Raw genomic sequence first — 22570 nt, forward strand, 5'->3', positions numbered from 1 at the left:
AGCAGTTGGCTGCAGGGATACCAAAATGGAAATGAGCCAGGAGCGTTGACACTATTTACATATAAAAGAATCAAGATTGGGACATGAAACATGATTATGCCACCAGTTTTTAAATTTTAACTGTGGTAAAAGAGACATGACATAATTTTTACAATCTTAGCCATTTTTAAGCGTACACTTCAGTAGTGTTACGTATATTCACATTATTGTGAAACCAATGTCCAGAACTTTTTCATCTTGTAAAACTGAAACTCTGTCCCCATTAAACAGCTCCTCACGGCCGGGTGCGGTGGCTCAAGCCTGTAATCCCAGCACTTTGGGAGGCCGAGGTTGGGTGGATCACGAGGTCAGGAGGTCGAGACCATCCTGGCTAACATGGTGAAACCCCATCTCTACTAAAAATACAAAAAAACTAGCCGGGCGAGGCAGCGGGCGTCTGTATGTAGTCCCAGCTACTCGGGAGGCTGAGGCAGGAGAATGGCGTGAACCCGGGAGGTGGAGCTTGCAGTGAGCTGAGATCGTGCCACTGCACTCCAGCCTGGGCGACAGAGCGAGACTCCGTCTAAAAAAAAAAAAAAAAAAAAAAAAAAAGCTCCTCACTTCCCCTCCTCCAGCCCTGGCGGCCACCTTCCATCTTCCGTTTCTATGAGTTTGTTCCAAAGACCTCGTGCCTCCGTGTTGTGGCACATATCAGAATTTTCTTCCTTCTTCAGGCTGAATCATGTTCCATCTTGTGTGTAGACCACATCTTGCTTATCCATTCATCTGTCAAAGGATATTTGGGTGGGTGGTGTCTGCCCCTAGGCCATGGTGAATACTGCTGCTGTGAACACGGGTGGACAACTGTCTCTTCCAGACCCTGTTTTCAATTCTGTTTTTAATATTTTGAGGGCATGGTGGCTCACACCTGTAATCCCAGCTACTCAGGAGGCTGATGCAGGAGAAGTGCTTGAGCCCAGGAGTTGGAGGCTGCAGTGAGCTATGATCACCACTGCACTCCAGCCTGCGCAACAGTGTGAGACCCCACTCAAAAAGATTGTTTTTGAGGATCCATCATACTGTTTTCCACAGTGGCTGCACCATTTGACATTTGTGCCAACAGTGAACCAGGGTTCCAGTTTCTGTACACCCTTACTAATACTTACTGTTTTTTGGTTTTTGATCATAGCCAGCCTAATGGGTGTGAGGTGGTATGCATAGTGGTTTTGATTTGCGCTTTCCTGACAATTTGTGATGTTGAACACCTTTTTATGTGCTTATTGGCCATTTGTATATCTTCTTAGGAGAAATGTGTATTCAAATCCTTTCCTAATTTTAAGATCAGATTATTTATTTTCTTGCTATCAAGTTATAGGATTTTTTTTTTTTTTTTTTTTTTTAAAAGATGGAGGCTCTCTCTGTCGCCCCAGGCTGGAGTGCAGTGGTACAATCTCGGCTCACTGCAACCGCTGCCTCCCGAGTTCAAGCAATTCTCCTGTCTCAGCCTTCTGAGTAGCGGGAACTACAGGCATATGCCACCATGCCCAACTCATTTTTTTTTTCCTAGTAGTGACAAGTTTCACCATGTTGGCCAGGCTGGTCTCAAACTCCCAACCTCAAGCAGTCTGCCCACCTCAGCCTCCCAAAGTGCTGGGATTACAGGCAAGAGCCACTGTGCCTGGCCAAGTTATAGAAATTCTTTATCCTGGCCACGAACCCCTTATGAGATATGATTTGCAAATATTTTCTCCCATCCCACAGGTTGTCCTTTCAGCCTGTTGATTATGCCCTATGATGCACAAAAGTTTTAAATTTTGCCATAGTCCAATTTATCTATTTTTACTCTTATTGCCTCTGCACTGATGTCATACTCAAGTGATCATCCTTAAAATGTCGTGAAGCTTTTGCCTTAATTGTTTTTTCTCGAGTTTTGTACTTTAAGGTCTTACGTTTAGGTCTTTGATCCATTTTAAGTTAACTTTTCCATAGGGTGTAAGGTAAGAGTCCAACTTCATTCTTTTGCATGTGGGCATCCAGTTTTCCCATTGAGTAGTCTTAGTACCCTTGTCAAAAATCATTTTATATGTGAACTCACACTTATTTGTAAACCCAGGATTTATTTCTCCTATGTTTGCTTCTATAAGATTATTGTTTTACCTTTCACATTGTTATCTGCAATCCATTGGAAAATGATTTTTTTTTTTTTTTTGAGACAGAGTCTCGCTCTGTTGCCCAGGCTGGAGTGCAGTGGCCGGATCTCAGCTCACTGCAAGCTCTGCCTCCCAGGTTCACACCATTCTGCCTCAGCCTCCCGAGTAGCTGGGATTACAGGCGCCCGCCACCTCGCCTGGCTAATTTTTTTTGTATTTTTAGTAGAGACGGGGTTTCACCGTGTTAGCCAGGATGGTCTCGATCTCCTGACCTCATGATCTGCCCGTCTCGGCCTCCCAAAGTGCTGGGATTATAGGCTTGAGCCACCGCACCCTGGCCGGAAAAATGATTTTTTGTCTATGGTAGGAGCAAGCTATATTTTTCCGTGTGAATGTCCAGTTAACTCAGCACCATTGAGAAAAAAGACTGCCTTTGCCCGGTGCCTCACAGTATTACCTGCATCACAGACCAGCGACTGCTCACGTGTCGGTCGGCTCCTGAGCTCTGGAGTGAATCCTCTGAGTCTTGTCTGTTCTTGTCCCAGTGCCTGCATCTTTACTAAAGTGCCGTTGAAGAGGTCCGGGTATGGGTAGTGTGAGGCCCCTGGTTCTGCCTTCGTCGTCACAGTTGCCTCGGTTATTCTTGGCCTCCTGTTCTTTTATGTGCAGCACAGGTCTAGCTGCAGCGATGAGCAAGCCCCACTGCTTGGGTTTGTGGTTCTGCTGAGCCAACCGGCCTTTCTGAGGAGTCTCGGGGAAACATGACCCTTTCCTGAGGTACAGGAGCAGCAGTACACAGAGAACCACACGTCGCTTCCCTACAGAGCAGTCCTCATCGGCCTGGTTGATTTGGGTCTTTTAAAATCTTTGCATGTCTCTTCTTAATTGGCCACTGTCTTCCTCTGCTTTCCTGCACACAGGGATTTTACTTATCTGGCTGTTTTCCTGTCTCTGCCTACGAATTCTGTCATCTGTATCACGTCTGCGTTTGTCTCTGTGGGTCAGGTTTACCCTCCTCATCGTGAGTCCCAGGTCTCTGCTCATTGCATGCTTGGCAATGTTTTAAATTTAATTTTTATTATTTTGCTTCCCATTGACCAAACCCAACCTGGCCATTCTTGATTAGATGCCAGACATTGGGCATTGTTTGCTGTGTGTGTGTGGGGGGGGCACTGAATTTTATTTTTTTGCTTCTCTTTAAATAATTTTTAAATTATTATGTTTTAAATTTTTTATTTCCAAAGGTTATTGGGGAACAGGTGGTGTTTGATTACATGGGTAAGTTCTTTAGTGGTGATTTGTGAGACTTTTGGTACACCCATCACTCGAACAGTATACACTGCACCTAATTTGTAGTCTTTTATCCCTCACCCACTTCCCACCCTTTCCCCTTGAGTCCCCAAAGTCCATTGTGTCATTCTTATGCCTCCTTGTAGCTTAGCTCCACCTACGAGTGAGAACATACAGTGTTTGGTTTTCCATTCCTAAGTTACTTCATTTGGAATAATAGTCTCCAATCTCCTCCAGGTTGCTGTGAATGCCATTAATTCATTCCTTTTTATGGCTGAGTAGTATTCCATCATATATATATATACACCACAGTTTCTTTATTCACTTGTTGATTGATGGGCATTTGGGCTGGTTCCACATTTTTGCAATTGCGAATTGTGCTGCTATAAACATACATGTACACGTATCTTTTTTGTATACTGACTTCTTTTCCTCTGGGTCGATGCCCAGTAGTGGGATTGCTGGATCAAATGGTAGATCTAGTTCTTTAAGGCATCTCCACACTGTTTTCCATAGTGGATGTACTGGTTTACATTCCCACCAGCAGCGCAGAAGTGTTCCCTGTTCACTGTATCCACGCCAACATCTACTCTTTTCTGATTTTTTTATGATGGCTGTTCTTGCAGGAGTAAGGGGGTATCGCATTGTGGTTTTGATTTGCATTTCCCTGATCATTAGTGATGTTGAGCATTTTTCATATGTTTGTTGACCATTTTGTATATCTTCAAGAATTGTCTATTCATGTTCTTAGCCCACTCTTTGGTGGGATTGTGTTTTTTTTCTTGCTAATTTGTTTGAGTTCATTGTAGATTCTGGATATTAGTCCTTTGTCAGATGTATAAATTGTGAAGATTTTTCTCCCATTCTCTGAGTTGTCTCTTCAGTCTACTGACTATTCCTTTTGCTGTGCAAAAACTCTTTAGTTTAATTAAGTCCCCACTATTTATCTTTGTTTTTATTGCATTTGCTTTTGAGTTCTTGGTCATGAAATTCTTGCCTAAGCCAATGTCGAGAAGAGTTTTTCTGATGTTATCTTCTAGAATTCTTATAGTTTCAGGTCTTAGATTTAAGTCCTTAATCCATCTTGAGTTGATCTTTATATAGGGTAAGAGAATGAGGATCCAATTTCATTCTCTTACATGTGGTTACCCAGGTATCCCAGCACCATTTGTTAAAAGGGTGTCCTTTCCCCACTTTGTTTTTGCTTGCTTTGTCAAAGATCAGTTGGCTGTAAGTATTTGGGTTTATTTGAACCCAAAATTCTCTATTCTGTTCTCTATTCTGTTCCACTGGTCTACATGCCTATTTTTATACCAGTACCATGCTGTTTTGGTGACTATGGCCTTATAGTATAGCTTGAAATCAGGTAATGTGATTCTTCCAGATTTGTTCTTTTTGCTTAGTTTTGCTTGGCTGTGCGGGCTCTTTTTTGATTTCATGTGAATTTTAGGATTGTTTTCTCTAGTTCTGTGAAGAATTATGGTAGTATTTTGATGGGAGTTCCATTGAATTTGTAGATTGCTTTAGGCAGTATGGGCATTTTCACAATATTGATTCTACCCATCCACCAGCATGGGATGTGTTTCCGCTCATTTGTGTTATCTATGGTTTCTTTCAGCAGTGTTTTATGGTCTTCCTTGTAGAGGTCTTTCACCTCCTTGGTTAGGTGTATTCCTAAGTATTTTATTTATTTTGCAGCTATTGTAAAAGGGGTTTGGTTCTTGATTTGATTCTCAGCTTGGTTGCTATTGGTGTATAAGGAGCACTACTGATTTGTGTGCTTTAATTTTGTATCCGGGAATTTTGCTGAATTCTTTTATCAGTTCTAGCAGCTTTTTGGAGGAGTCTTTAGGGTTCTCTAGGTATACAATCAGATCATCAGCAAACAGCGACAATTTGACTTCCTCTTTACTGATTTTGGTGCCCTTTATTTCCTTCTCTTGTCTGATTGCTCTGGCTGGGACTTCCAGTACTATGTTGAAGAGAAGTGGTGAGAGTAGGTATCCTTGTCTTGTTCCAGTTCTCAGAGGGAATGCTTTCAGCTTTTCCCCATTCAGTATGATGTTGGCTGTGGGTTTGTTATAGATGGCTTTTATTACATTGAGTTATGTCCCTTGTATGCCAGTCTTGCTGAGAGTTTTAATTATAAAGGGATGCTGGATTTTGTCGAATACTTTTTCTGCATCTATTAAGATGATCACGTGATTTTTGTTTTTAATTCTGTTTATGTGGTGTATCACATTTATTGACCTGCATATGTTAAACCATCCCTGCATTCCTGGTATGAAACCCATTTGATCATGGTGGACTATCTTTTTGATATGTTGTTGAATTCAGTTAGCTATTATTTTTGTTTTTGTTTTTTGTTTTGTTTTTGTTTTGAGATGGAGTCTCACTCTGTCACCCGAGCTGGAGTGCAGTGGCCGGATCTCAGCTCACTGCAAGCTCCACCTCCCGGGTTTATGCCATTCCCCTGCCTCAGCCTCCTGAGTAGCTGGGGCTACAGGCACCCGCCACCTCGCCTGGCTAGTTTTTTGTATTTTTTAGTAGAGACGGGGTTTCACTGTGTTAGCCAGGATGGTCTCGATCTCCTGACCTCGTGATCCGCCCATCTCAGCCTCCCAAAGTGCTGGGATTACAGGCTTGAGCCACCGTGCCCAGCCAGCTAGTATTTTGTTAAGGTTTTTAGCATCTATGTTCATCAAGGATATTGGTCTAGTTTTCTTTTTTGGTTATGTCTTTTCCTTGTTTTGATGTTAGGGTGATATTGGCTTCATGGAATGATTTAGAGAGGATTCCCTCTTTCTCTATCTTGTGGAATAGTGTCAATAGGATTGGTACCAATTTTTCTTTGAATGTCTGGTAGAATTCAGCTGTGAATCCATCTGGTCCTGGATTTTTTGGTTGTTAATTATTTTATTACCATTTCAGTCTCGCTGCTTGTTATTGGTCTGTTCAGAGTATCTAGTTCTTCCTGATTTAAGCAGGAGGGTTGTGTCTTTCCAGGAATTTATCTGTCTCTGCTAGGTTTTCTAGTTTGTGCACGTAAGGGTGTTTTTAGTAGCACGTGAGGATTACAGGTGTGAGCCACCGTGCCCAGCCTTATTTCTCTTTTCAACCAACCAGCTTTTCGTTTCATTTATCCTTTGTATTTATTTTTTGTTTCAATTTCATTTAGTTCTGCTCTGATCTTGGTTATTTCCTTTCTTCTGCTGGGTTTGGGTTTGGTTTGTTCTTGTTTCACTAGCTTCTTGAGGTGTGACCTTAGATTGTTTGTGCTCTTGCAGATTTTTTGATGTAAGTGTTTAGGGCTATGAACTTCCCTTTTAGCACTGCCTTTGCTGTATCCCAGAGGTTTTTATAGATCACTATTGTTGTTCAGTTTGAAGAATTTTTTAATTTTCATTTTGGTTTCATTGTTGATGCAGTGATCATTCAGGAGCAGGTTATTTAATTTCCATGTATTTGCATGGTTTTGAAGGTTCCTTTTGGAGTTGATTTCCAGTTTTATTCCACTGTGGTCTGAAAGAATGCTTAATATAATTTTAGTTTTCTTAAATTTATTGAGACTTGTTTTGTGGCCAATCATATGGTCCATCTTGGAGAAAGTTCCATGTGCTGTTGAATGGAATGTGTCCTGCAGTTGTGGGTAGAATGTTCTGTAAATATCCATTAAGTCCATTTGTTCCAGGGTATAGTTTAAATCCATTGTTTCTTTGTTGACTTTCTGTCTTGATTACCTGTCTAGTGCCATCGGTGGAGTATTGAAGTTCCCCACTATTATTGTGTTGCTGTCTATTTCTTTTTTTAGGTCTAGTAGTAATTGTTTTATAAATTTGGGAGCTCCAGTGTTAGGTGCATATATAATTAGGATTGTGACATTTTCCTGTTGGACAAGGCCTTTTATCATTATATAATGTCCCGTTTTGCCTTTTTAAATTGCTGTTGCTTTAAAGTTTGTTTTGTCTGATATAATAATAACCACTCCTTCTCCCTTTTGGGGTCCATTTCCATGGAATGCCTTTTTCCACCCCTTTACCTTAAGTTTATGTGAGTCCTTGTGTGTTAGGTGGGTCTCTTGAAAGCAGCAGATACTTGGTGAATTCTTATCCATTCTGCAATTCCATATCTTTTAAGTGAAGCCTTTAGGCAATTTACATTCAATATTAGTATTGAGATGCGAGGTGCTGTTTCATTCAGCATGCTATTTGTTGCATGTATAACTTGACTTTTTTTTTTAAATTGTGTTTTTGTTTTATAGGTCCTGTGAGATTATGCTTTAAAGAGGTTCTGTTTTGATGTTTTTCCAGGATTTGTTTCAAGATTTAGAGCTCTTTTTAGCAGTTCTTGTAGTGCTGGCTTGGTAGTGGCAAATTCTCTCAGCATTTGTTTGGAAAAGGCGTATCTTTCTTTCATTTATGAAGCTTAGTTTCACTGGATACGAAATTCTTGGCTGGTAATTGTTTTGTTTAAGGAGGCTGACGATAGGGCCCCAATCCCTTCTAGCTTGTAGGGTTTCTGCTGAGAAATCTTCTGTTAATCTGATAGGTTTTCCTTTATAGGTTACCTGGTGCTTTTGCCTCATAGCTCTTAAGATTCTTTTCTTCATCTTAACTTTGGATAACCTGATGACAATGTGCCTAGGCAATGATCTTTTGGGGATGAATCTCCCAGGTGTTCTTTGAGCTTCTTGTATCTGGATGTCTAGGTCTCTAGCAAGGCTGGGGAAGTTTTCCTTGATTGTTCCCCCAAATATGTTTTCCAAACTTTTAGATTTCTCTTCTTCATCAGGAATGCCAATTATTCTTAGGTTTGGCCATTTAACATAATCCCAGACTTCTTGGAGGCTTTGTTCATATTATCTTGTTCTTTTTTCTTTGTCTTGGTTGGATTGGGTTAATTCGAAAACCTTGTCTTCAGGCTCTGAAGTTCTTTCTTCTGCTTGTTTGATTCTATTGCTGAGACTTTCCAGAGCATTTTGCATTTCTATAAGTGCGTCCATTGTTTCCTGAAGTCTTGAGTGTTTTTTATTCAATTTCACTGAATATTTCTCCCCTCATTTCTTTTATTTTTTTATTTTTTTTATTTTTTTGAGATGGAGTCTTACTCTGTCACCCAGGCTGGAGTGCAGTGGTGTGATCTCAGCTCACTGCAACCTCTGCCTCCCAGGTTCAAACAATTCTCTTGCCTCAGCCTCCCAAGTTGCTGTGACTACAGGCGCCTGCCACCATGCCCAGCTAATTTTTATATTTTTAGTAGGTTCACCATGGGGTTCACATGGGGTTCACCATGTTGCCCAGGCTGGTCTTGAACTCCTGACTTGTATCATTTTCTTGATTTCCTTAAATTGGGCTTTGCCTTTCTCTGGTACCTCCTTGGTTAACTTAATAATTGACCTTCTGAATTCTTTTTTAGGTTTATCAGGGATTTCTGCTTGGTTTGGATCCATTGTGGGTGAGCTATTGTGATTTTGGTGGGGGGTGTTAAAGAACCTTATTTTGTCATATTTCCAGAGTTGGTTTTCTGGTTTGCTCTCATTTGGGTAGGTTCTGTCAGAGGGTGAGTTTCAGGCTGAAGGCTGTTGTTCAGATTCTTTTGTCCCATGGGGTGTTCCCGTGATGTAGTGCGCTGCCCCTTTTCCTATGGATGTTGCTTCCCAAGAGGTGAGCTGTAATGATTGTTATCTCTCTTCTGGGTCCAGCCACCCAGCAAGTCTACCAGGCTCCAGGCTGGTACTGGCGGTTGTCTGCCCAGAGAGCTGTGATGTGAACCATCTGTGGGCCTCTCAGCCATGGATACCAGCACCTATTCTGGTGGAGGTGTCAGGGGATGCCATGGCCTTAGCTTTGGTGGTCTAATGCTGTATTTTTGTGCTGGTTGGCCTTCTGCTGGGAGGTGGAGCTTTCCAGAGAGCATCCGCTGTGGCAGCATGGAGAGGATCCCATGGTGAGTGGGGCCCTAGAACTCCTAAGAGTATGTGCCCTTTGTCTTCAGCTACCAGGCTGGATGGGGAGGGACCATCAGGTTGGGGCGGGACTAGTGTCTGAGCTCAGACTCTCTTGGGCAGGTCTTGCTGCGGCTGCTGTGGGGCATGGGGATGAGATTCCCAGGTTAATGGAGTTGTGTACCTAGGAGAATTATGGCTGCCTCTGCTGAGTCATGCAGGTTGTCAAGGAAGTGGGGGCAAGCCGGCAGCACAGGCCTCACCCAGCTCCCACACAAATCAAAGGGCGGGTCTCACTCCCACTGTGCCCCCACAGCAGCCTCGAGTCTGTTTCCAGGCAGTGGGCGAGCAGGGCTGAGAACTTGCCCCTGGCTACCTGCCTCCCAGCTGTGAAAGCGGAACTTTCATTCTTCCTCCACCTGCGGAGTCTGTACACTGGATTCACGCCCTCCCCCAAGTTCTGGCCAGGAGGCTTCTCCTTAGGTTGGAATTGTTACAAAGTTCAGCTGGAGGTTTCCTTCTCCCTGTGGCCTTTCCCCAGGGCCTCTGGCTGCCCTCCCCAAGGACCCCTCTGAGGTAAGGCAGAAATGGCTTCCTAGGAAACCCAGAGAGCCAACAGCCTTTTCCCGCTGCTTCCTCTGCCCCTGTATTTCGCTCGGCTCAGCTCCAGGTGAGCTCAGAATCTTCTGCCGTGATCTAGATCTTCAGGTTCCACAGTGGGGGTGTGTGTTTGGGGGTGAACGGTCCCCCTTTTCCACTTCCATAGCTTGGGCACTCACAGTATTTGGGATGTCTCCCAGGTCCTGCAGGAGCAATCCGCTTCCTTCCCTTCCCTTCTTTCCTTCCTTCCTTCTTTTTCTCTTTCTTTTTCTTTCTTCTTTTTTTTTCTTGGAGACAAGGTCTTCCTCTGTTGTCCAGGTTGGAGTACAGTGACATGGTCACAGCTCACTGCAGCCTTGACGTCCCAGGCCCAAGAGATCCTCCCACCTTAGCCTCCCAGGGAGCTGGGACCACAGGCGCCCACCTGGCTAATTTATTTGTTGCAGAGATGGGGTCTCCCTCTGTTGTCTAGGCTAGTCTCAGACTCCTGGTTTCAAGTGATCCTCCCGCCTTGGCCTCCTAAAGTGCTGGGATTACAGGCCTCAGCCACTGTGCCCAGCCAAGATCACCTGTCGATAAAAAGTGAAATGTGCTAGATTCAGTTCTGCAGATGAGGACTGATGGCTCACTGTCACCGTCTAAACATTTATTGATAAAAATGTGAACGTGTTGAAGTCAATGCAGAGAGTTTGTCGATGATCCCATGCTTCTCTTCAGAAAGTCCCTCATGGCACTTCCAGAGGACTATGTGGGTTGTTGTGGGATGAAACAGCCTCTTCTCCATCTTGAAGCATCTTTAGCATCCATCGGAGTGGCCAATGCAGATCAGAGTGTGGACGTCCCATAAGGGCCCTTCTAGGTATCACAGCGAGGCCAGCTGAGTGGCGTTGCTCTTCTCCTGGGTGCTGAGTGACTGCCAGAGCCCCCGGAACCCCCACTGGGCTTCTCCCACCCTGGATGTAGTCTTCACCGTGATCTCCGGCCACACCAGGGGTGTTTGCAGTGAGGAAGGGGGCTCTCTACCACAGCGCTCCTCTCTCAGAGCTGGATTTGCGTCACTGGTCTTGTGATCAGGAGCTGCGGGTGAAGTCCTGGGCACTTTGTCCTCCTGGAGAGACAGGCCATACTCAGTAAATCTCCTCAGGGTGTTCTTATACTCAGCTGGGTTTGGGAACCATTTAAAAAAATACCTCCCAGCCAGGCACGGTGGCTCACGCCTGTAATCCCAGCACTTTGGGAGGCTGAGGTGGGCGGGTCAGCTGAGGTCAGGAGTTCGAGACCACCCTGGCCAACATGTTGAAACACCGTCTCTACTAAAAATACTAAAATCAGCTGGGCGTGGTGGTGGGTGCCTGTAATTCCAGCTTCTCAGGAGCCTGAGCAGGAGAATCACTTGAACCTGGGAGGTGGAGGTTGCAGTGAGCTGAGATCGTGCCATTGCACTCCAGACTGGGTAACAGTGAGACTCTGTCTCAAAATAAATAGATAAATAAAAATTTAAAAATATAATAAATAAATAAAAACCTCCAAAGGGCTGTCTGCCTCGCAGCAGGGCACTGTGAGCCAGGGAGAGAAAGAGGGAGTTCCCGGTTCCCCTTAAATCCTAACTCCCCCCACTCTGCAGGGGCCAGACTCAGTGACGCTTTTATTTATCTGAAAGCATCTTTTCATTCCCTCCCTCCCCACCAAATTCCACTACTAACAACTTCAAATCTGTTTCCTGAGAATGATTAGGGGTTTGTACAAGATCAACATAAATCAACTTCACTGAAAAACATACAGTTAGAAACAAAGGTTCTAAACCAAGTCCTTAATAATTCTCAATCTGTCTTTTAGGAGATTTAGTGAAAATCACGGTGGGTTTCTAAGCTTGTGGTCCATTTACCCCGAGGCAAGCCTTCTCTATTTGGTTTGGAGCCGCATGTCTTGTTGATTGCTGTAGTGAAAGGAAAGCACCTGGGCAGAGCCCCTCAGTCTCGATGGTTTCAGCCTCCAAATGGAATTCTGCCATTCTCGGCAAGAAATGCTTCGAAAGTCAGTGGTGTGCCAACGCAGTTCTTCCTTCGAAAGTCAGCGGTGTGCCAAGGCCGTTCTTCCCGGGAACGTGCAGAAAGATTCCATTCTCAAACCGAGGGGTCCGTTTGGAAAGCAGAGCCATCGGGAAGCCAGGAGGAAGGTGGGCCATCCCGTGATACTGGGCGGTACCACCAGGAAGGCAGGAGGAAGGCGGGCCGTCCCTGTGACACCAGGCGTGACCACATGAGACTTGGGGCCCCGTCTTAGGGTTGGGGAGAAATTCCCGCAGCCCATGCCCCAGGCCGGCCCGTGGGCAGCTCCCAGCGGGTGGGGCAGTTTTTCTCCAAGTCAGGAGTAGGGGATCCAGCCCAGGCAGACTGAAGCCTGGCGGCTGAGGTGAGGGCTCGTGAGGAAGACCTGGTCCTGAAGGCCTGGCCTGTGTGTTGCCACCTGTCTGGTCCCTTCTGAGCAGCTGTCCCCTCGCAGAGGCCAGGTTGTCAGGGCGGGCAGTGGCCACCCCAACGCCTGCAAGGCCACCTAGTGTCCCCAAGAGTGGCTCAGAGGAGAAGGGGCTCCTGCTTTACTCAGAGCCGCAGAATCAGGACAGAAACAAGATGAGAGTGGCTAACGCCTTCCACAGCCTCGAACAGAAGCCTGGTGGGGGCTCCAGCTCTGGGTCCGTCCTGCAGACCTGGGCGCTGCTCCCCGCCCTGGCATCCCCTGTGCATCTGCCTGTGTGGCTGCCTATTTTCCCCCATCTCTGTCTCCAGCGTCTGGAAACACATCCAACTTTGCTCTGGCCTCACCTTCACCCAATCCCTTCTCTGACCCACTGGCTCTCTCGGGTGACACCAGCGTCCTTAGTCTGTGTGGAAGGCCCATGTGCTGCGTCTTTGTTTGAGGCTGTTTTCCGGGACCGAGGGTGGACGTGGGCCAGCAGAGTGCGGGGCTGCCCCTGGGCCTTGGGGCCTGGCACACCTGGCTGGACCCCGGACTGACCCTGAGTCGACGCTTGTGTTCTTCACGTGCGTTGGGTCTGACTCTGCCTCTGAAAGGGGCCCTGTGCCGTGCCTTGAGCATGATGGAAGCACTAACCTGGGCCATGCGTGGGGGGTACCCTACCTGGAGCCCAGCCAGCAGCTTGACCACGTGCCGTGTGAGGGACATGGCCTGGTGGCCTTGGGTCAGGCAGAGCTGGGTCACCTGATCATGTGACCCCAGACGGTGTTTCTGCGTCTGATTCTTCAACTGTGAACTGGACTCGGTGACATTCTCTGTTCCAGGGCTGATGTTTATGGGTGACTAAAGTCTCACCACACCTGCGATTTTCCACAGCAGCGGTCGGGGTGACAGCTGGCCGCCAGGCCTGTGGGGGACGGGCAGTCCCTGGGCTGAGCCTCCGGGATTCCAGAGGTCCGTGGTGCTGGGCCTCCCTCCGGCCTCTGTTGGGTCTTTTACCTGGAGTGGTTGGTTGATCTTGGGTGACATCCACCCCCTGAGTCACCCTCCCCCAGCCCCTACTGCCCCTCCAGCCACTAGAGCCCATGTGCCCTGGCCCCCAGGCCCCGGATCTTCCGCTCTGGAAACTCCCTGCACCACCCGAGTGAGGTCCCGCTCCAGAAACGCCCCGCACCACCCGAGTGAAGTTCCTCTTTCCCGGCGTTTTCCAGGTGTGGCTCCCGTTCTCTAACCGATGACATTGACACCCAGGCACGAAGGGCCAGCTCATGTCCCCCTCTGAGTGCTATTTGTCTTTAATGGGTGATGTGCATCTCTGCAGGGTCACCTGGAGGCTCATGCCCCGTCTGCCCCAGGGGAGAAGACCCTGTGGCCCCTGACCTTTCCCTCAGCCCCTGCCAGCAGCTCAGCCTGCCAGGATCACTGCGAGAGGCCCCCTGCCAGCAGCTCAGCCTGCCAGGATCACTGCGAGAGGCCCCCTGCCAGCAGCTCAGCCTGCCAGGATCACTGCGAGAGGCCCAGCGGGTAGGGGAGGCCCCGGGGCCTGCGTCTTCATCCTTTCTCCTCCCCACACAGCCTGGGCATCTGTCAGACATGACCCGCGGGGAGCTGCAGCCTGGACCTGGTGGGTCCATGTGTCCCCTCCCTGTGGGGTCTGACAGGGGTCTCTGACCCTCCTCCACCCCCTCCTCACCCTACACATTGGATTTCTGTGGAAAGGAATCATCAGATCCATCCTTTCTTCTCCGTAACCATTTAGCCCAGAAAGAATGCAATTTAAATGCTCACGGCCTTGTGAGGTCACGGGAGCTGCAGAGACATGGACTGTCTCACCCCAGGGCGCCCCGAATCACAGGAGGTGGCTCTGAAGACTGCTCGAGTCTTCCTGATTTCTTGGTGTCCTCTGCATCGCATGGAGGTATTGAAGCCCAGATCCAGAGGCTCAACGCTGAGTAAACAGCCCGACAGGGACAGAGTGGAGCAAAGCCCTGACCAGGCCAGGGTGACACTGAGGTTCACTGTGGTGATTCGCCAGAGGTGGAAGGACATCTGTCAGCCGTAAAGCTCTGTCTTCCACACGGAAACCTCCTGCCGTAAAATGACTTACCAGAGGTCAACCCAAAGCACTTCTGCAGCCTTCAGATGATGACTGGGAAATAAATTGTCTTTATTACCTCCTCAGAGACCCCAAAATAAAAGATAGGCAATCTGTGCTGTTAATGTAATGACTTCCCCGAGGAAACGATGAAGGTGCAGTCCCGCTCTGCAATTGACAGCAAAGCCCACTGCAGCACCCTGTGCAGCAGAGGAAACACTCTCTCCACGGGGGTCTGGGGAGGCCTTGGCTGCAAACTCAACCTCTCTCAGATGTGCCGTGGGTTTTCCCCAACTAGCAGGCTCAGGACTGGTATTTTTCCTGGTCAAATGCAGCTCTGCAGGTGTGTAAGATGCCCAGTGCTTTAATGCATGTCCTGATTGTGTCAATGCACAACTCATGGGTGCATTCATGAGTCCTCATTGGGCCGGTCCCCTGGTCACCGCCTGCCCTGTGCCTTGTGGCTCACGTGCATGTCACAGATGGCACATTCCTCGGCACCCCAAACCCCTTGCTGCACTGCCGTGCTGTCCGTCTGCAGCTCCCGTGCTCGCCCTGGTGATGGTCAGCATGAGCAGAGTCCACAGTGTCTGGAGGGCTCGTCCGCATCTGAGATTCACGCTGCGTTGCTGTGATTCCCAGTGAAGGGACAGCCCTGACCCCAGCTGTCCTGTGACCTCATCGTGGTGAGGGGCTGGTACAGTGATGTAGGGGGTGTCTGCTCTGAGCTTGCACCCACCCTGACCCCTCCTGGCTCCTGCCCTGGGGCTGATCCAGGCTCCCCAGGGCAGATGCAGCTGTGACTGGACCGCCTCATGAGCATCTCACAATGTGCTGCCCTCACAGACCCCCACATAGGCCCCTCAGACCCACTCCCACCCTGTCAGGGAACTGTGGGTCTCCTCGAGCCAGGACGCCGTGGTCTGGGACTCAGTGCTGAGTGTGCCACGTGAGGCCCAGCCCTTGTCATGAGCCGGCTGGACCTCCTACATGGCTGAAGCCCCTGGCACGCCCAAGGTGGGGGCGTCTGGGCTGCCACCAACTAGATCTCCTACTCTCGCAGCTTTTGGGTCTCTTTCTAGTCACCCTGTCTGCCTCCCGAGTGTCAGGAAGGCTGTGAGAAGACGTATTGACCAGAACAACCTTACACCAGAGTGTCAGGAAGGCCGTGAGAAGACATACTGACCAGAACAACCTTACACACATGCTTGAGACTGGATGATTCTCTACACCCCTGGTTCCTTATGAGAGATGGGGGGTGGACAGAAGAGCTCATGAAACCCAGCAGCCACCCCAGGGCTGGAGCACAGGCCACAGCCCCCCAGCAGCTATGAGCTCTGTCTCCTGCCAACAGCAGCAGTGTCCTTGTGGGGAAAGGAGATGCCTCCGTTTACCAAGGCTATGATCATCCAAGGTGCGGAGCCTCCCAGCCATCCCAATATCATTTCACTTTAGGATGTGAGGCGACACTTGAAAGCCCTGTTCTCTCTGCATGAGGAACCCCAGCCATGCGCCCCGTTCTCTCTGCGTGAGGAACCCCAGCCGTGCACCCCGTTCTCTCTGCATGAGGAACCCTAACTGTGCTCCTGGGCGGGAAGGAAGAAGGAAGATGCAAATCAGTGGGAAACTAGCTTTGGCACCTCCGGAGCATCAACTGTTTCACAGCCTAGCTGACCAGCCACGGAAATGATCAGCCACGGAAACAACCAGCCACGGAAATGACCAGCCACGGAAACGACCAGCCACGGAAACGGCTGCCTGGAGAGGCCGTGATCAGTCCATCCCTGCAGGGGGAAGATGAGCTTGTGCAGGCCACTGGCTAACACAGTTCATCCCATGCCTCCTACATACCAAGCACTGTGCCAGGTGCTTTTCACTTCTTGGGTGCCCGAGCCTCAGCACTTGGGGGAGATTCACACCATCCCTGCTCATTTCATAAGGAATAAACTCAACTTAGTTACCGTATCAGTTCCCAGATTGGTGCTAGAGAAAAAATAGCAACTCTGCCTCTAGGGAGATGCCGATGAAAGCTCTCAGACCAGGGTAGCCAGTGCAGGACCCAGAGTGAGCTTGAAGCCGTTCGGAGGAGCTGGGCAGTCCCAGGCCTGGGACGGGAGGAGGGAGGCCAGTCTGGGGAGTTTTTCTGCAATGTAGACAAGATTTTAACTTTCTACACTTTCGCACTTTCCCTCCTCCAAATTGGAAATCCATCCATGGGAGGCTGAGGCGGGAGGATTGCTTGAGCCCAGGATGTTGAGGTTACAGCGAGCCGTAATTGCACTGCTGCTCTCCAGCCTGGGCGACAGAGCAAGGACCCCCTCCCCCAGCCCCACCGCTGAAGTCTCACCAAAACAAAATTAACTAAATGCTACAAACAGTGGGTTAATCAGAAATTAGCTCCTGGGATGGGTCTAGATATCAACCCTTGTGTATTAGCATCCATGACCCTTTACAGTGGATTCTCTTTCAAAAACTGCTTCATCTATTTTCAATAGCAAATCTATGGGAATGACAACTGTCTGGCAGCCAGATTTTATTTTCCCTTTTCCTCAAATGCTCAATGCCCTATGACAGCAGATGGGAGCGAGTTTCTGCCGCTGTCAGTGAGCACTGCACAGAGTGGTGCTGCAGCCAGGAGAGGGCAGTGGTGGCCCGGGGCTGGGTCCTGGAAAGGAGCTGCCGCCCAGAGGAAGCCGGAGCCCTGTCTAAGAGGACTTGAATGGAGGTGGGAATGTGTTATTGGAGGTGGGAAGTTTACCAGAACAGTCACCTGTGGTGGCAGAGAACCCGAGTGCACAGGACAGGACCCGGCCCTTCCCCAGTGGGGTCTTCATCCCCCTGGAGGGTCCCCAGGGAGGACAGTGGGAGGTGGGCCCACAGTTCTGGAGTCCACAGGAGCCCACCTGACGCTCATGGGGTTGGGGCCAGGAGTCACTAAAACACTTAAGGGTCAGCTGGTGTCTCTCTTTAGAGCAGCTTGTTATCAAGAGACAGCAAAACACCTTCCGAACCTCCTATCCCATCTCTAGGAGTCCGTGCCCACCCGATTTTCTCTCATGCTCCAGCAGCAAGGCCAGCCAAGCCCCCTTTCCTCCTCCTCCTCAAGCCCCTCTTCTTGCACACTTCTCAGGCCTTTCCCAAGCTGCCTGGGGTTTTGTCCTCAGGACGGAGCTGGAAAGGGGAGAGAGGCAGCGTGCTGGGCCCGGTGAGCACCCTCTCCTTTGTAAATGAAGATGCCTCTGGTGACGTCCGCGGGGCGACGTGGGCACAGCCTCAGCCCCATCCATGGGTCCATCCCCTCGGTCTGGAGTGGCATCCTGAGGGCACCTTCCTCCCTCTGTACCCCATGACAGCTTCCAGCTTTGCCATCTGCCCGAGCCTGGTCCCTTCAGCCCCCGCCTCACATGTGCAGGGCTGACATCCACCCTGCTGGGCCCTTCTCCCTGTCCAGGTGGAGGCCGGTGGCCCTGCAGGGTGAGACATGCCCAGCATCTTCCCAGTTCACCTTTCAGCCACTCAGGCTCCTCGTGGTTCCTTGGTGTCTGCATCGCCTCCCGGTGGGTCGCCTCGGACCCTCCTTTCACTCTCCCTCTGTGAGGCCATCTTCGCTTGCCCCTGGAAGCCCACCTGGCTGCCCTGTGGCCCTCCCACCTGCCCGTCCTGCCACCTCCGCTGGTCTCTGAGCCCCACACCCACACAGCTTGGCCTTCATCAAACTGCAGGACCCATATCCAAGTCTCCCTCCCATGGTCCCATGAACTGATAAATAGGAGGCTGGAGACAGACACAGGAGTAGGGGGAGGGCTGTGTTCACCAGGCTGGAGAGGAGATGCAGGAGTGATGGTGGCCCGTGTTCACCAGGAGAGGAGACACGGGAGTGGGGTGGGGGAAAGTGTTCACTGGGAGAGGAGATGCGGGTGTGGGGTGGGCCTGTGATCATCAGGAAATGGGAGCAGGAGTTGGGGGGATGGGGGCTGTGTTCACTGGGAAAGATCCCATGTTTGATCTGCCTGCTTCTCCCTTCCATCCTGGCTGCCTTCACTGCCCTATAACAGGTGACAAGAGCAGAAGGTAAACAAGGATAAGAGGGAAAGCTGGTCATGGTGGAGATGGAGGCCCCAGGAGCAGGAGGGCCACAGAGGAGCCCAGTGGACCTGTTAGGAACACCAGGGGTCCTTGCCCCTCTAGGCAGCCAAGAGGAACATCTGGGGTAGGAGCTGGGGTAGAGAAGCAGCTGCCAGAGAGGAACATCAGAGGGAGAAAGGAGCGGCTGGAGGGGAGGAGCAACTGGAGGAGAGGAGTAGCTTGTGGGGGCGGGGGAGCCTCTGAGAGAGAGGAACAGCTGGGGAAGGTGCCTGGCAGCACAGAAGGAAATTGCGAGGATCCCACTAGCCTCGTCCAATCACCCCTTCTTAGACGGTGAGAAGCTTCCCTGGGGTTGGACCTGGAGGACTTGCTGTGACCAGTGGAGATCACTGGTTGCCTACACCAGGTCCCTGGTGCCTGGCCATGGATCAGTACCTGTCCGTGGCCTGTTCGAAGCTGGGCCACACAGCAGGAGGCAAGTAGCGGGCGAGGGAGTGAAGCTTCCTGTGTATTTACAGCCACTCCCCTTGATGGGACATAGAGCCAGACCCTATCTCCAAAAACAGAAAGAAAATCCATCTCCATTAAACAGTAGCTCCCGTTCCCTCTCCTGGCAGCCCCTGGCAGCCACCATTCTACTTTGTTCCCGGGTTTGCTGACTATAGATCCTGAATATATATGTGAAATCATGCGGGGTTTATCCTTCTGTGACCGGCTCATTTCACCCAGCCTAATCTCTTCGGGGATCCTGCTGTCATAGCGTGTGTCCGAATCTCCCTCCTGGTTACAGCTGGATCATATTCTATTACGTGGATATTCCGCGTTTTGTGTAGCCACTCATCCGTTGATGGACGCCGGTTGCCTCCACTGTGCGGCTCCCTGGATTGTGCTGCTGTGAGCTGGGCATGCGCTTCTGTTCCAGTTCCTGCTTTCAGTACTGCTGGGCATTTCCTGGGTGCAGCTTTCGGGTCTCTGGAGGAGCCCGGTCACAGGGTCCCTCTGCTGTTGGAGAACTCATGGTTTATACTCACTATTGCCGCAGTGTGGCCTCACAGTCACGTACAGAATTCCGAGTTCGAAGCTGGGTGCCCACTCCCTCTCTGATTCCGAAGGGGAAAAGAATTCGCCTGTGCTGAGGGTTCATCCCATGCCAGGCACAGGGATGTGCTCTTAGATGTGGGGTCGCTGTTTGGGGGCACCATATGGCGGGCCGATGGGCTCTGCTGTCTGGGGCTTGTTCCCTGGCCTGCGTAGTGCAGGTGGCATCCTCAGCGCTGGGATGAGGGCAGGTAGGGGGTCCGTGTGCCCCCCTCGCACACGAGCCCCTGAGCTCCAGGCCGAGGCTCCGGAGGGGCTGCTCACCCGGTGTGCTTTCCCTCCAGGTGAATGAGAAGATGTAGCACAGCGGCAGCCCGGGTGACACCTGCTGGGAGCTTGCGTGGACACCCCAGCCACCCCCAGCCCAGCCCAGCCAGAGCACCCTGCCCCTGGGCATCCCCCCGGCCATCCAGCCTCACCATGTCCAAGAGAGGCATGGGCAGCCGGGCCAAGGGGGACAAGGCGGAGGCCCTCGCGGCGCTGCAGGCGGCCAACGAGGAGCTTCGAGCCAAGCTCACAGACATCCAGATCGAGCTGCAGCAGGAGAAGAGCAAGGTGGGCTCTCCCCAGACCCCCCCTTTGAATGCCCCTCCGTCCCGCCTCCCCCGGGGCCCCAGAGGCTCTTCCTAGAGTGGGTTTGGCCAGGTCCCTGTGGAAACCCCCACCCGGTCCTAGAGGCTGCCTGGGACAGACCACGTGGTTGGGGGTGGGGGTGGCAGGCAGTGGGAGACCGGATGAGGGCTCTGTAGGCAGAGGTGCTGTGGTGGTTACCGCAAACCACGGTGAGCTCAGAAAATATCCTCTGCTGTGCGGGGACAGCCCTCCCATCTGGGGCCGCAGGGCCTTGAGGGTCTGTGCCTAGTGGGGCCGTCCCCGGAAAGGACGCTGACTTTCCCACTGCAGCATCCGTGGTGGAACTGACCTGAAACAGAGTGGGCAGGTATGGCTCTCGCATGGGAATAAAGGAAAAAGACGGGCTGTCGGTTTAGAGCTTCCAGGTTCGGAGGAACAGCACCTGTGACCAAACGCGGAGATGCAGGGCAAGCCCAGGGGAATGGGGAGGCCCACGATGGCCTCTGGCTGGATGACCAGCACTTTGGGGCTCTTGAAGCCTCGGGAAAGATTGGCCTGTGCTGAGCTGTGCTGGCAGCCAAGGTGGGGGGAGTCTGCAGCGGGGGTAGGGGCTGACCAGAGGACAGGCCAAGCCCTAGGGTGGGCCACCCTTGCCTGAACCTCTTTCCACCTCCAGCATTACCTTTGCCCCCTCCTTTCCATCTCCTGGTCCCCAGGAGCCATTAAGAAGTGTGCCCGGGGCCGGGCGCGGTGGCTCAAGCCTGTAATCCCAGCACTTTGGGAGGCCGAGACGGGAGGATCACGAGGTCAGGAGATCGAGACCATCCTGGCTAACACGATGAAACCCCGTCTCTACTAAAAAATACAAAAAAATAGCCGGGCGAGGTGGCAGGCGCCTATAGTCCCAGCTACTCGGGAGGCTGAGGCAGGAGAATGGCGTAAACCCAGGAGGTGGAGCTTGCAGTGAGCTGATATTCGGCCACTGCACTCCAGCCTGGGCAACAGAGCGAGACTCCGTCTCAAAAAAAAAAAAAAAAAAAAAAAAAAAAAAGAAGTGTGCCCGGGCTCCTGGAAGAAGAAGGCAAAGGAGAGAGCATCTGGAGAGAAGGCAGCACCAGGAAGGGGCTGGGCACGAAGGCAGGTGCCTGCCGCAGGCTTGGAAGAGCCTGGGTCACTCGTGGATGGTGTCCCTGCTCTGGGCCCTAGTTCTCTTCCTCCCCGCTTCTTCCCCAGCAAAGGCATCTCTCTCGGGGGTGCATGGTCTGCTGGTGGAGGGGAATCGGGTTATTTGGGGCTGGTTGCTTAACCTCTGACTTATTCAACCTCCTGTGATTTCACCTCCTTGTTATATCAAAAGAAGAATGTTGCGTGATACGTGATAATCATGTGTAGTTCAGATTTTGGTGCCCACACCACAAGGAAAGTTGTATTAGAACATGAGTCATCCCAGCACATTAGGAGGCCAAGGCGGGAGGATCGCTTGAGCCCAGGAGTGCGAGACCAGCCTGGGCAACATACGGAGACCTCATCTCTGCAAAAAAAAATGGACAAATTAGCCGAGTGCAGTGGTGTGCTCCTGTGGGCTCAGCTGCTCAGGAGGCTGAGGCGAGACAATTACTTGAGTCTGGGAGTAAGCTACAGTAAGCTGTGATTGTGCCACTGTACTCTAGCCTGGGTGACAGAGCGAGACCCTGTCTCTCAAGAAATAAAAATGATTAAAAAAAAAAAACCCACAGCTGCACCTGCTCATTTGCATATTATCCTTGGAGTTGACCCACAAAACCTAAAATATTTACCATCTGGCCCCACCCCCGTTCCTCCCCCTCCTGCCGTGAGTTCCCTCCTCTGTAGGATGGGGATGAACGCAGCGCCCACTGCCTGTGGCCTGGAGGAGGGAGTGCTGCTGAGGCTCCCGGGCACAGCTGGGGGAGAGTCTCGCTTCTAGGATACCAGAAGGCCGATGGCACGGGGACATGGTCAGTAAATGTGCGTCCGGCACCTGCTCTGTGCCAGGTGCCCATAAATCGCAAATGGCAATGCCCAGAGGCCCAGACTTGCTGCAGGAGCACAAGGTCAGGGAGCTAATGTCCCCCACCCCCGAAAATGGGGAGTTGCCCCAAATGGAGAGACCAGGCTGTACGGCGAGCCTCAGACGTGGCTGTCGTCCTCCCTCTCCCCGTTTTGCTGGTGGAAGAAGAGATGACTCGTCCAGAGCCCAGGGAGAATGAAACCCTTTGTTTTATTGAGTAAAAGTATAACAATTATCTTTTTTTAAAAAAA

General features: G+C 50.6%; 2 protein-coding genes across 2 annotated transcripts in view; one reads left to right on the forward strand and one right to left on the reverse strand.

Moving 5' to 3' along the window:
- BNIP3 (BCL2 interacting protein 3) overlaps positions 1–22570 on the reverse strand; it is a 200426-nt gene that overhangs the window by 104011 nt on the left and 73845 nt on the right. The window lies entirely within an intron of this gene.
- Positions 1–22570, forward strand: part of JAKMIP3 (Janus kinase and microtubule interacting protein 3) — a 135819-nt gene that overhangs the window by 15488 nt on the left and 97761 nt on the right. Inside the window, 1 exon segment of the mRNA XM_050805555.1 lies at positions 20002–20272. Coding sequence (XP_050661512.1) covers positions 20006–20272 — 267 coding nt within the window. The 5' untranslated portion in view covers positions 20002–20005.

This window comes from Macaca thibetana, chromosome 9, assembly GCF_024542745.1.
Source record: "Macaca thibetana thibetana isolate TM-01 chromosome 9, ASM2454274v1, whole genome shotgun sequence".
NCBI classification, from domain to species: domain Eukaryota; kingdom Metazoa; phylum Chordata; class Mammalia; order Primates; family Cercopithecidae; genus Macaca; species Macaca thibetana.